Source organism: Pteropus vampyrus, unplaced genomic scaffold, assembly GCF_000151845.1.
Source record: "Pteropus vampyrus isolate Shadow unplaced genomic scaffold, Pvam_2.0 Scaffold95, whole genome shotgun sequence".
Taxonomy (NCBI): domain Eukaryota; kingdom Metazoa; phylum Chordata; class Mammalia; order Chiroptera; family Pteropodidae; genus Pteropus; species Pteropus vampyrus.
Window position 1 is genome coordinate 3,823,851 of NW_011888876.1, and position 14,810 is coordinate 3,838,660.

At 40.9% G+C, this 14,810-nt stretch overlaps 1 protein-coding gene across 1 annotated transcript in view; it reads right to left on the minus strand.

Moving 5' to 3' along the window:
• GAPVD1 (GTPase activating protein and VPS9 domains 1) overlaps nt 1–14,810 on the minus strand; it is a 64,808-nt gene that overhangs the window by 4,895 nt on the left and 45,103 nt on the right. Inside the window, exons 15-24 of the mRNA XM_023532958.1 lie at nt 13,789–13,866; nt 13,218–13,588; nt 10,763–10,850; nt 9,689–9,769; nt 5,967–6,089; nt 4,767–4,896; nt 3,205–3,314; nt 2,757–2,916; nt 1,710–1,897; nt 1,013–1,226 (exon numbers count right to left, since the gene is read on the minus strand). Of these exons, the coding sequence (XP_023388726.1) occupies nt 1,013–1,226; nt 1,710–1,897; nt 2,757–2,916; nt 3,205–3,314; nt 4,767–4,896; nt 5,967–6,089; nt 9,689–9,769; nt 10,763–10,850; nt 13,218–13,588; nt 13,789–13,866 (1,543 nt within the window). The remainder of the gene's footprint in view (nt 1–1,012; nt 1,227–1,709; nt 1,898–2,756; nt 2,917–3,204; nt 3,315–4,766; nt 4,897–5,966; nt 6,090–9,688; nt 9,770–10,762; nt 10,851–13,217; nt 13,589–13,788; nt 13,867–14,810) is intronic.

Sequence of the window (14,810 nt, forward strand, 5' to 3'; positions counted from 1 at the left end):
GGGCAGAAACAGGGCTGTAAAGCAATGCTCAAGAAAATGCAGAAGAGGAAAAAGAAAAATGCTAAGTTATCCATAGTCTCACCACCAAAAACAATCACTTGCTATTCCAGATGTTTTTCTCTTCAGGATTAATTTTGTTTGGGATTACTTTTTAAAAAACAGCTTTACAGAGATATTAGTCACATATCACACCATTCCAGATATTTTTTGATATTCAAACATATAACTTTTCCTAATAAGTAAATGGATACTAGAAATAACATTCAAACAATCTGTTACATGCGCAGCGCTGTGACACAGTGGTGGATAATCACGTTTCTGCTCTCACAAAGGGAACAATCCCGCAGGGGACAGCAGCATTCCTCAGATGACCACACAAACCAGCACTCGAGGACGGGCGACCTGGCCCCCCGAGGACACCTGGCAAGGTCTGGAGATATCTGTGGTTCTCGCAACTGGTGCGGTAGTACTGACTCTCGTGTGTCAAGGCCAGGGATGCTGTTAAACCTCCTCCCATGCACACAACAGCCTCCCGCATCAAAGGACCATCTGGCCCCAAATGTCAGTAGGGCCGGGTTGAGAATCAAACAAATGTAAGACTGCAACTGTGGCAGGTGCTGAAGAAAGGTGCACGGGCCCGGAAGCCCTGACGGGGGAGTCAACCGGCTCAGAAGGTCCGGAGAAGTTTTCTCAAGGAAGTGACACCTGAGTCAAGACCTAAAGGGTCAGCGAGCAAGAAGAAGGAAGGGAAGAAGAGCTGAGGCGGAGTACCCGGCAAGGCTTCCAGAGAGGCCGCAGCGACCTGTGTGCCCTCCGGCCTGATTCCCCACAACCCCAAAAGCAGGGCACATCATCCTTTTTGAAGTTGTAATTCTGGTGGGTGAAAATGGTAAGAACATGCACCTCCCTTATGATGAGACAGCAAGTCTCATGTACAGCTCGTCTAAAACACAGGGCGAGCGGAGGGAACCCTGCACAGTCCAACACAGGCACTAAACACAGAGGCACTCACTGGTCACGCAGTATGTCCCCGTCCTGATTAGGGTAGAAAGCGAGCTTGAAAATCCGATTCATCACGCTCCGTTCAATGGCCAGCTGAGCATCCTGAAGCTGCTCTTCACTCGCGTTTTGCCATATGACGTCCTGGGCCATCGCGCCATAAAGGAACTGCAGGAAATCTTCTACCTGAGCAGTTTTATCATCAGCTGCTGTGAGTTTCTGAAAGTCTCCAATGCAAAATAATAATTTTTAAAACACACTACCTGAATAATTTTAAAAAGGAAATTATAAAGATTATTTTAACCACTAGCTATGCAGGTACTATGCTCTTAAAGCTTAAAGTGTTTGGGTATGGTTTATTTTGGGAGCCGAATCATTAAAATCAGGAGAAAGGTAAGAGATATGTAAAAGTTTAAGAGCAAGGGGTTTGTTATAAAAAAGATATACTTTGTTTTAAAAACTGAAAATAATTGTGTGGATCCAAAACTTTACCAATTTTCCTAATTTTTAAATAAACTATAGCTGTTCAATCCAATAAAAATAAAACGTATTGTTTGACATCCAGGTTTAATGATGAAGAATCCGTAAAATAACTGGGAATTTAAGAAACTGCTCTTAAACATGTAGCTACTCGAACAAAACAAAAAGTTCCAAATCTCCCTAACGAGAAATGCTGGAGAGAGATGCTTAATCTAAAGGTCTTCAGTTACCTTGAATGAACTCTCGGATCTTCTTTTCTTTGCTCTCAAGCAGCAACCTCACGCACACGGTGGTAAAGTATCGGTTGGCCACCTCCTTGTCCCGCAAAACCCTTTGCAGTAGCCTCTCCAGGTGAGCCTGCGTGGTCTGCAGTCCTTGTCGACAACGGGTGAGATAAGCAATATAGGGGGCCCTTTTCCTGAAAGGAAATATGTTTTTCAGGACATCAGATATGCACTTTCTTTGGAGACTGAGCATCCTAATTTTTCTTTAGAAAAAGATGCTTCATAGATTTTGGTTTTACAAATTGACATGTCAGGCTGCAAACAAGTGTCCTGAGGACAAATTATGCTGCCTGCTCAAGAAACAGAAGCATTCGGCCTGTCTGTGAAGAACACCATCTCCTGGGCTGACCGCTCGGCTACCTAAGCTACTCAACATTACTAAGTTACATCGCTGATCTATTTTACATCAGGGCTCAGTCTCCAGGCGGGCAGGACCACACACCTAACAGGAAACTGATTGCTACAGGAAGTGAAAATAACAAAAGGCAGGTTAACATACCACCAGTTACACATACCACCAATTATTTGCTTATGGTCTACACGTAACAATCATTAGAGCACCCATTCCCTAAACCTCTCAAGTCTCTTCACTTCCTAAGCATCTCAATTTCTTTTTTCTCCTGAACTGAGAGCAAGGGACTGGCAACAGATGAAGGGCGGCAGTTCCTAGGCCAACTGCTCCCCCAGCCTAGGGAACTAGTCTTTCCTATTGTCCCCTGCAAAAAAGGAACATCATCTCCTAGTTATCCTGGCTGCCCCGCTGCTAAAGCAGCTTTTGTGCGAGGCTGACGTAAACCGTGCTTTTCCGTTAGGGAGCTGCTCGTTTAGAGCTACACTTCCAGGCTGAACAGCCAATGCATTCCTCAGAGATCTCTGTCCCCGTGAACACAGCCAAGCACTTTGTAAGCCTGGATTGGTTTCTGAAACAAGGACCATGAAGAAAGCACTTGCAGCTGGAAACAGGGCTTCGCGCGAACGGGCCAGACATGTCACCTGTAGTCCTCAGCAATAGACGCCAGCAGCTTCCTGCAGGTCCGGTTATCAAAGCGGCACACGCAACGCATTGTTTCTTGAAGTTGAGCCATTAAGTTCTTATCTTGTAAATTAATTGCTTCGGCTATTTGAACTTTTAAGAAGCACACAATTTCATTGTCTAAACAAAAAAATAAGAATTCTCTTACTGGCGAGAACGTCCATGGCCTTACATGAGCTGTACGTCACGCCTCAGCCTTTGGGATCGGCAGAACCAGGCTGTACTGCCACCCTCAACGAAACCACACTTCAACGAGCCATCAGTCATCAAAACGCCCTTCGCTGATAATATAAATGCATTAAGCCGAACCATATGGAATCGCTATTGAGCTTACAGGTGAAACTGGCGATTTCATACGGTTCAACCTATAAATACAGGAAAAACTAAAACTACCAGGCAGCAACTCACCTTCTGGGTCTGTGTGGTCTGGTAAGCCGTTCCTTGTTGAATGGGTTAGCACTGGGAAGGCGACAGAGTCCGCGGAGCAAAGGGCAAGCCTCAGTTTCTTTTTTGCATCTCTAAGGAGTGAGTTGAAAATTCATTAACTTCTTTTTCCAGATATGGTCACATTTTATGAACATTTACTACATAAATTAATATGCTAACTCAGGACCCAAATGTTTCAAGGGGTCATAAGTAAAGGTAAATTAAAATTTTTTTTCTTATTACATTTTTTATTGGGGTGACACTGGTTGGTAATTTTTAACTTACTGAGACCTCACTTAAAGGTACAGGCTCTCAGGTTACCTGAGCAAGGCTGCAAAAGTATTCTGGGCAAGGACCGTTCTGTGAAGTCGCCAGAATCAGTCGAACAACAAATGTTTCTGACCTTCCGCCGTGCGCTGAGACCCAGGACAGGCACCATGAGGAGGGGTGGAAAGACGCACTGTGCCCAAGTCGAGAGGCACCGCAGAAGTCGTCGGAACCACCTCACCCCTTGAACTAGGAACGCCTATCACCATGACTCCTGACAAACGCTGATCCCGCCGCTAGGAAAGCTCACCGCCCAGCCAGAATCCTTTCTTATTGCTATACTGCTTGAAACCTTTTTGTGTTGAGTCAAAACCTGCTTCTTTTCGACTTCCAACTACTGAAGCGCCTAGCAGCACCCAGGTCAGAGCACCCTACAGTAAGGTGTCGCTCTCCTCCATAATGCAGCTCTTCGTGCTGAGAGATGCCACCAACGTTCTTTCCTCTGCTGGTGGCTGTGGCCCTTTCTGGTCCCATGGGGCAGGAACCAGAGCACCCTGACAATGTACAAACTGCCATGCAAAGGAAGAAGCTGAAACGCCTCAGGGCACAGGCCAGAGCCGGCTCCTCCTGCAGGACTATGCTTGTCCACCTCGGCTGGCTAGCTGGGCCTTTCCCTATTGGTCTGCTTCCGATAAATGGAGCAACTTATAAATCAAGCTTATCAAATGTAATATTCACCCACTTTGCAAAGATGCATAAAATATATAACGGTAAATAAAAATTTTTATTTTTATGCCCTCCCCCCAATTTTACTGTAGGAAAAAAATTATAAAGCATCAATATTTATAATGATATACTGTTTAGAGTTAGCTTTACATTAATTGGGGGGGAGTAAATATGAAACAGTACTGGCCATGTACTGTTTAACGGGGGGGTTATTCGACAACCCCACAACTGCTCCTACCTCCTTCCCTATCCCCCCAACGCTTCTCGCGAGGCCTGGGAGCTCTAATTGGGCAGAGGCGCTGCCACTTGTTTCATTTTAATTACCCGTGTGGTGCCTGTGAGCACATGGGGTTTTCTTTTACCCCTGGATGAAAGCCTTTGCTATGAGATATCCACACGAGAACAGCCTTCTTAGTAAATAGCCACTTCATTATAATTTATCTCTGTTTCATACATTTATTAAGTGACTCAATGAAACACTTGACTTGAAATGACTGCAATGGTGAATAAAAGCCCAAACCCCGAAGTCCTAAATACTGTAAAAGAAATACCTGTAAGAGAAAGCGGAATCCTGAGGGTGGGCTGCCTGGCTCGCAGAGTCTGGGAGATCGTCTGCCGAGATGTTCTGCAGTGTTTCATCTCGAGGAGAATCGTGTGCACTTTCACCATCACCCATAACCTCTAAACAAAACCCAACCCCCCCAAAGGATAAGAAGGTTCTTCTGGAATATTCTGGCACTCGTAGTTATTCAGAGCCAATCAACAATAAATTAGCATTGAGCTTTACAGTAAGTTATTTGAAAAAGAAAGAAAACTCCAAACATTTAAATAAGTTATTGAGAGCAATGATAATATATCAAGAGACTACTTATTAACAGAATGGTTTTACTTCTTATTCCAACCCTAACTAAAAAGAAAAACGATGAAAGTCTTTATTAATTTAATGAAGATAATACTCTATAAACAGAATCACTGAACCACAGAATTAAAAGGGGCCTCAAAAATCATTTTACATAATACCCTCATTTCATAAACATAGCATCCTGCGCTACCAGAAAAGAGCTTGCCTGAAGCCCCCTTGGCTCGCCAGTGGATGAAGTGGACCATGCGCTCAGGCCTCCCGTCACCCACTGCCCAAGAGTGAGCTGGGGTGAACTCGCAAATGCAGCCAGGACAGATCTGTGAGTCCCACAGTTGTTTTTAAGTTTTAAATTAATCAATTTAGATAAGACATACATGTATAAAATCAAATAGAATAAAAAAGTTCCTTAGTATAATAAAGATACTGATTATGTAGGAAAAATATTGTTCCTAAGAGATAATTTCAAATGCTTCAGGAAAAAGAGAGAAAATGTGGCAAAATGTTAATAGACGGTAAGTCTAGGCAGAGGAAACATGGACCTGAATTGTACTAGTCTTTCAACTTTTATGTTATTTTAAAACTTTTCAAAACGAGAAGTATGGGAAGTCCACCTCTCCCCAGGCTTCCCCTCTCAGGCTCCCTACGAGTCCCTCCGAACCAACTCATTAGCTTGTCGGAAATTCTTCCAGAGACACACTGTGCACACACAAGCATAAATACATGCAGTTTATGCTTTCATATACTTTTGTTTCCTCTTAATTTATCCTGGAAATTTTACCACATTTCTCTGACAGCTATTCAAAAGTAGCTACTAAAAGGCTACTTTTATAGATCACCTTTATCACTGTGATACAAAGGTTACTATTCAAATGTCTATCATGATTATCACCTGTACTTTCATAGTTTGCCATCCCTCCTTCACTGGGGCTGGTGCGTTTAATGGCATTCCTGTATTTGTCCAGAATATCCTCAGCAACCTGGGCTTGTGCACTGAGTCTGGGGCTGGGATCATCTGCAGGGAAAGGAGAGTGAGAGAATTAGTTCCCCTCGGTTTGTACCAACTCTGACGTTAGTACGACACCAGGAGCATAATCCCAAAGGCTGATTAGGAGGTAAGACTTAAAAAGAGCACATATCTCAATGTTAAGAGGCACCATGCAGCTGCCTACTCGTCCCATCTCTAGGTCTGAGCCTTGCCAAAGCACGGAATTGGGAGTGTTAGCTCCACTTTCTCATCATCGCCACAATTCTGCATGACAGTGTCAAAAAATTCAGTGCAGACTAAATGGATGATGGGTTTCTAAAGCGCTTAACATTCAAATCACTGTTATTAGCAATCCATGCTAACAGAATTTCCAACAGTGCACTTTTATATGCAGACTTCACTTATTCAGACATCTCCATGCTGAAGGAAGAAAAAGAGAAGTATTCGAACTGAGAATTAAAGCCTTTTAATAATAATAAGAAGAAGAACCTTCCTTCATTCTTCCTTCATGGATTTCTCTGTCTACACCACATGTGAAAACTTCAGATGTTCATATTCTATCTCACTAGATCTCACCATGACAGTGCCGCTGCTGGAACAGGGCAATGATGTCAGGGGCACTCCTAGACATTGTTGGGAGTGCTGCAATTGTACCTGGGGTGCACAGAGAAACAGCTTATCACAATCACAGATGCAGCACTGTTTACTGACAGGACCTCTGTCCTGTCAGCAAAATCAGCACATCGAAATGTGTCCCTGGAGTCGAAGACAGCAGTCATTAATTAACAGTTACCAAAGCAAGGAACTGCTACAGGTCTATGGGACAAAATTAAGTTCCATAGAGAAATGCAAACTCTGGAGGTGGTTCTAGGTCGAGCAGGTAATAGCCATAAATATCCACATTCTGGTAGAATCCCATTTTTTAGAAAGTCTAAAAACACATAAAAATCACTAGGTTTTATATATGTATGTTAATAGCAGCTAAAACTAATAGCAGCTAACATTTATTGAGCACTTACCACATGCCAGGGAACGTGCTAAGCACCTTGTATGAATGATCTCAGTCACTACAACCCTAATAGGGAGGCACCACCATTGCCCCATTTGTAGAAGAGCAAATCGAGGTGCAGAGAGGTTATTCTCAGAGGCTCTTCTTTTGTTTTCATGAAAAAATATTTAGTATTTGTGTCTCTGTAGAACTGTAACGGACTGCAGAAAGAATTTCTGAAGTAATTTAATCTTTCTGCTATAATGTCATTTGAATGCACGATCAAAGAGTCCTAATCTGATCTTACTCAAAATGGAAACTGATCAAACCTTTATCGTTACAAAATCTTTTTTTAGAGAGGGAGAACTTCTTGCTATTGGTTTTGAGTGGAGTTGAGGGCTCTGAGAAAGTGACAGTAAAATTTGGTGCAACAAAGTGAAAGCCATCTACAGCCATGCCCGATCCCATCTGATCTCGGAAGCTAAGCAGGGTGGGGTCTGGTTAGTACTTGGATGGGAGACCACCCAGGAAGACCAGGTGCTGTAGGCAAAAAAAAAAAATTGAAAAATAAGGGATTCTAAGCTGACAAGGTCCTTGAAATCTGTGAGGTCAACCAAGGGTTGCTTTGCCTAAAAAACAAACAAAAAAAACCAAAAAAAAACCACAAAGAGTGAAAGCTATAATGTTGCTTATAATTTTTATAATGCCATTCTTAAAAATCTTATCCCAGGAAAATAATAAAAACAAAAGGTGCTAAATATATGAAGCTGTGAGCATTATTTTCATAGTAAAAAACTGGATACAATTTAAATGCCCAGAAGTAAGAAAACACTCACACTGCAGTAAAATCATACAATATATTATCTTAGAGCCAATAAAAATTATTTAAAAAACAACTATGTCTAGTAGAAACTGGGAGAGGGTTTTATGAAATAAAATGTGGTAAAAGAATAGTTACATACATACTCTGATTCAATTATGAAAAGCCATGTACAACTATGGAAAGACTGGGAGAGAACATGAAAAAACAATAGGGTGGTGGGATTATAGGCAGACTGTTAAAAAATTTCTGTTCACAGCTTTTTAAAGTTGATTTAACAATAATTTTCAATGGGTCATTAATTAGGACTGGGTAGAAGTTTCTGCACCAGTAGAGAAGTTAAATGGCTTGAATCGAACACAAAGAACAAGAAATACTTTATGAAAAAAACTTATTCTATTCTACCTACCTTCCAGTTTAGGCATTAAGAATCAAAAAATATGTATTGCCCAAAGACAAGTAAAAAATAATTTATAATTTCTCAAAAACTGATCAATTGAGCATTTTCAAAAAAGGAAATTTCGTTAAATGTATTTTCACTCTGTAAATGTTGGTGGTGTTCTAAAACTGGGAACGTGATAAGGAAACATAAAAATCTTGCCAAAAGAATGCGTTTCCAACTCCTTTCAATCAGACTCTGGGTTGCTGAAGAACAGGGATCATGCGTGATGTGACTTAATACCTACATCACTTAGCACAGTCCCCGGCATGAGTCAGCTGTTCAACAAGTATTGGCTGACTGAATAGGACAGGCTTGACTGCTCCCAGCAGGGAACGGTGGTCTGGAAGCACAGCCTCTGCTGCACAAACCCTTTATCCCAGGAACGTCACACGTCAGATAAAGCAGGGATGTATGCTAGGACAAGGAACTATGTCTAAATACAGAGAATTAGACATTAAATAACATGCATTAAAATGGGATTCTACCTGTACTATGCTGAGCTCTTTGAGAAGGATGTTCTTTTGAAACTTCCCCCCTTTTTAAATAAAAATCTTCATTTTTAACTTAGTAAGATAACAAAATTTAAAATCAAAATAGAAACAAAAAGAGGCGAGGAATTAATTTCCCTCTAGATGCTCTATAGTCACTGGAAACATTACACAGCTACCAAACTCAAGGTTGGGCCATTAACACTGCTTCTCAAACTCCTTCCTGTTAGGTGCTCATTCGCAATGTGCCAAAAAGAAGCTGTAAAAATACAAATGCTGAATAAGGTAAGAACCCAACCCTTAGTTGTATTTTCCTTGAGTCAGATAGCAATGTTAAAATGATTTGAGCTGTAAAAAACTGGTCAAGTTTATAAATTTATGATATTGTTTAAACGAACACTTTATCACAAAAAAGAAAATGATTAGGTAAAAACAGAATTTCACTGTGATCCTGAATAATCAAGAACTACAGATGGAAATAAATTTAGAATTCTATGATCAATGTTAGAGAAAACTATTCAATCAATGATTCAAAGATATGGCATGCAGCACTAAAACCATCACCACACTTTCCTAAAAGGCACTATATGTGTCATCATCCCACTAAGATGTCGAGCTGTAGGGTGCGCCTAGAGGCTCAGGAGCAGGGGCCTCATCGTAAACAAGTTATGATAATGAGGATGATGATGGTGGTGGTGGGCTGCGGGAAGAGCACACTGAGGGGCACTGTGGCCAACTGGAAACCACAGGGCTGTAAAGAACATACTCCCCACTGTACACACACAGACACACTCTTCTAAAAAGGCAACGCTTATGGCACCAAGAAAAAGTGTTATGAAATATGTGCTCTGGGAATGAAGGAGCCAGGAAGCCCATGGGTCTACAAACCTGTGAGTGCTGAGAATCTGTCAGGCCCCAGATCATCTTTGTCTCTTTCTTGTTTTTCTTTCTTTCTAAATGGTATAGGAGCTGGAAATTAAATAAAGTCAGTAGTGTGACATATAACATACTGCACTACCCGGAAGACAGCAGGCATTCTGGAGTTAACTGGTGTGCCAACATTTCTAAGTGCAAGGAAGGTGAAAAGTTTAAAAGCTAAGAAATCCCCAGTGTCAAATGATAATCGTTCCTAAAACAGCATTGCAGGTTCTTAAAGCAGCTTTCAGAATCTGCTTGAGGGTCGTCTGTCACAGGAAGAAGGATTTAACGGCACTCTATTGGGACGACATCAAAGCCACAGTTTCTCAGCCTCTGCTCAAAAACAGCACATTCAGAGCTCTGGGCCTCATCCTCTCCTCACCCAGTGGGCTTGAGCGCGGCGGGACGGCAGGGAGCCTCAGCTCCTGAGCACCACAGCGCCAAGAAGAGGCCTTCTGAAGAAGTCCCTAGTTTTGATCCTGGATGATCTCTCCTTTTGGGAAGAGACGCTTTTGTAAACTCAAATCTCAGTATCTATTGGTTTGGCACCAGGCTATTCACCAAAAAAAAAAAGGCAAGCGATTTTATACGACTGCCTTTCAAAATAAACACTCACCAATGTTTAAGTTATAAACATTCTCGGTGAACGTAAACATTAAAAGTTTAAGTTTATCCTGGGAATGTAAAGGATGAATTTCAAATTTTCAATCTAATTACCAATAGCATTCCTTATTCTGCAATAATCATTGGCAATACATATGTCGAAAGTCCTAAATGCTTAACATCAGTGGTATATGATACTGAAGCAAGCATGACTTGCATGACTTCCATTTATGAAACCACTACCACTTCCTGAAGGAGCAAGAACTGTCATTTCTAAAGCTCTGCCTTAGCATTCGCCTGTGTGAAACTATTTTCTATGCCCTCAGAACAGCTAGGAACAAGCCCAGCAAGCCTCAGGAGCTGAGATACTGGCCTCTGAAAGAGATATGGGGGCTTTGCTTCCTGTTGCCAATACAGCATTCTAATATTTTATAAAATTACCTTTAGGCATGGCAGAAACAAAACGTTTTCTCCACCAAGGTCTGTTCCTGTCTGATTTCTCATCATCGCTATCTTTGCGTTCTTCAGTCTGTAGAAAAAGTTTGATGCTTTATTTGGAGTTGGGCAGCAGGACAAATTACTATGAAAAGGATTTAAGTTAGTCTGTGAAATACAAAAGCCACTCTGGTTTGTCTTAAAATTAAACCATTCATGCTGCTTTATGGGCAACTTCTGGAACATGGACGTGCACCGTTTAAGCACCAGACTGCACTCTGCTTGAGGATGGGCACTCTCTCATTACTGTTAGTAAACTGAAAGGTCGATATGGAGCCCAGCGCAGAGTAGGCACGCGACACATACTTATGGAATGAGCAAATGCAACGCAAACAAAGTCGAGAGGGGTAGGAGATGATAGCTGTAGTATTTATTACTAAAACCAAGTACATACTGTGTGCCAACACTGAGTGTAAGGATGCATATTATCTCATTTAAACCTCACGGTTGTCTTAGGAGATAAATACTATTATTAAGTCTCTTTTATAGTTGAGAAATATGAGGCTAAAAAAAGGTCATCTCTCATCTTCCCAAAAGTTACATAGCCTGTATGTGGCACAGCTGGGACACAAACCTAGACCTGACTAACTTCAAAGTTCACGTTTTGATCACCGATTAGTGGAGTTATCATTACGATCACATGTCAAAGGACGGGGACTGAAATTCTCTTACTTGCCCATCGTGTGACCTTGGACAAATCATTTAATTTCTGATTTTTTCATCTACAAAACTGGAACTAAAAATATCTTCCCTAAGGGCATCCGAGTACATGGGGTATCAGAACTTGAATGGAGAGGTGAGAGCATCTGTGCCAGAGAGGGTTTAGTAGTGGGGGCAGTGGACTGATCAAATACATACACACACGAAAGATAATGCAAACAGCTTTCTCGCTGTTGGAGAGAGAGTTACAAATATGGACAGGGAGAAGGATGAAATGAACTCTGTTGTTTTTAGACTGGAATGGAATACATTGGTGTGAGCTCATGGTTCTCTACGTATAAAGAGAAAAATAATATACAAATACATATGTAAATGTGTGCAACCGCATGTGCACACACACACATCCACATGCACACACTCATTAGCTCCGTCTACTGAGAGGTCCTGAGAGCAACAACACCCCTACAGCAAAGAATACATCTAGCATCCAGATCTTGGTTTCTAAAAACCATTTTCTACTAAAACGAACAAGGGCTCCTTGGAGAAATGGCTGATTCCAAGACTAGGGCAAACACAGTACAATATAAGCTTATAACACTTTGTGCCAAAAAGCAAAGATATACTCAAAGAATGACAGCAGTATGTCTAAAGAACCCAGGAGCCAGCTTGAAGGGGCTCCCACTGGCCAAATCAGGGACAATTGGGCTTCGAAATAAATGACAGTAACAAACCCACTGACTAAAATAGAAAACCATGTGAATGAGTAAATAAAAAATTTCATGTAGAATAGGATATTTACTTATTTTCAAAGGATCCCCTCTGCCACAAAGTTATTAATTACAAAAGAGAAAAAAGTAACTTTACAGAGGGGAAGCCTGGCAAACAGCACCTTCATCAAATAATCCAAATGACCACCACAGGCATGGGACAAAATAAAATCGTGTGCCAGCTGATGCAGTGAAAGGAACATACTGTCACATTTACGATATTCCTGTCAAAGATGAATAATCTGAATACAGTCATGAGAAAACATTAAACGAACATCTTAGAATCTGGCCTGTAATTTTCAAGAGTGTGAAGGTCACCAAGTCAAAGAAAAATTGAGGAAATGTTCTAGGCTGAGACTAAAATGACATGACAACTAAATACAAGATGTGACTGAATGGGATCCTTTCACTATGAAGATGTTACTGGGACAATTGGGGACACAAGAATGGGGTGTGAGACTTAGATGGTTGTCCTATGTGTACAAGTACTTGCAGGAAACTTTAAGTATTCACAGGTGATGGAGCACGGGAGCATCAGGCTGGCAACTTACTCTCATGTGGTTGGGAGGAGGTTTTTTGTTTTTAATCTACTTCTGACTTCTTTCTAACTCTGTGATTGCTTCAAAATAAAAAAAATTATACCTTGTTGAAGAAAAAAAGAAAAAATAGCTAACCATCTCAGAAGGAAACTGTGAGGTTTAAATGGAATTAGATATAAAATTACTTGGAGAAAGTTAAGAGTGTAATAACAATGTTAAGTTATATTACCACAAAACCAAGTACTACAGGTTTCCTATGGATTATGGTTCTGGATATGCCAGATTGACAAACCATCTTCAATCATGGCTACTGTCTATCCTTAACCTTAGATGTACCTAATCCATGTTAATTTCAGATGTCAAAAGAATCGGGCGGACAGAACACTAAAGGTGATCACAATCAGCAAATTCTTCTACGTGGCCTGTGTGCCATACCTCTCCTCTGGATGAGTCCTTACTGGGGGATGAAGATGATGAATGAGGTGCAGCCACCAAAGAAGTAGCACCAATGGCTGCGGCTGGAGGGAGTTCTCGCTCCTCATTCCCTGGACGCCGGTTCCAGCTGGGGTCACTCATAGGTCGCCGGACAGAGGACACTATATCAGAGCTCCTGCTGCGAACTAATCTCTCGGGGTAAGAATGCCTTTGCCTGAACGCCTCCATCTCAGCTGGAGTTAAGACATGGGAACCGAAGTTTGGCAATCTGGCCTCATTTCCCCCCACAGCTCCTTCCAGGATTGGGGGATCTGGCGGTGGATGTGACGGCCTGGCATAGTGGACCTTTGGCCTTACCACGGCGGAAGCCCCTGGTACACAGGAGAACAAAGTGTTAATTAACAAAGAGTTTTTGTTCCATTCTTCTGAAAACTGCTCACGATAAGACAGTCAAAAATCTCACTTGATCATTTCACAATACAAATCAACACCATGTTGTACACCTGAAACTAATATAACGCTATCTATCAATTATATCTCAATTTTAAAAAAGTTCATCTGATGACTTTACCTTCATGTGAAGACAGTGGATCGAACATGGCAAGCAGCGACTCTGACTGAGAAGGAGGAGAGGTCAGCTGGTGGGCGCCTACAGCGGACAGGCAAGCAGAACACGTGACTCAGTGAGATTCCCCAGCACAATGAAAATGGTCTGGCACTTTCGCACAGTTTTCAAAGTTTTTTGATCAATTAGAACTTGAGGGGCATATCAGGAAAAAGATAATCTAATAAATACCAAATTCTGATTACTCTAAATTCATTATATGTTTTTTCTACATACGTGGATTTTAATTACATTTAAGTAGCCTAGCATCCCACATGCCTATGAATTCTAATAGCCAAACTGTATCACAGTTAATGCAAAGAGCACAGAGCCAGTTGTGTATTGTCAAAAATTTTAGAATGTCACAAATTCCCTGAGCCTCATCTTCCATCTATAAAATAGGGGCAACACTATCTACGGAGGAAGTAAAAATAAAAAGTTGTAAAATTTGGAATCTATTACTACTCTCAGCAAATGACAATTTATAAAATAGCTCATATTAAAATGAATACTACTACATTTTACCATGAAACAAACTCGAATTTTCTAAAGTGCACTATTTAAAGCTAAAGAGTAAGAGAGAACTCCTGTAAGCATATGTCTAAACAACCAAACTCAGAAACATTAAAGTAGATAAGTATGCAGAGACTAACACTTCAAAAATATACAAAAGGCCTTGTTACTCTAAACTTTTTGAGTCTGAGCTATCATTTTGAAAATGAATGACAGTATTACTATGCCTTTTGATTTTTTTTTGTTCTATATCTTACTTATCTTTTTTTTTTAATTATAGAAATAGTACATATCATTATGAAAGATAGCTTGGATCAACAGTTTTCAAAATTCTGGTCTTAGGATACCTTTACATTCTTAAAAATTACTGACTGATTTATACCTATTGAAATTTACCATATTAGAAATTAGAACTGAAAAGAAATACATGTTTATCTATTAATCTATTTAAACATACTCATTAAATGGTCATACAA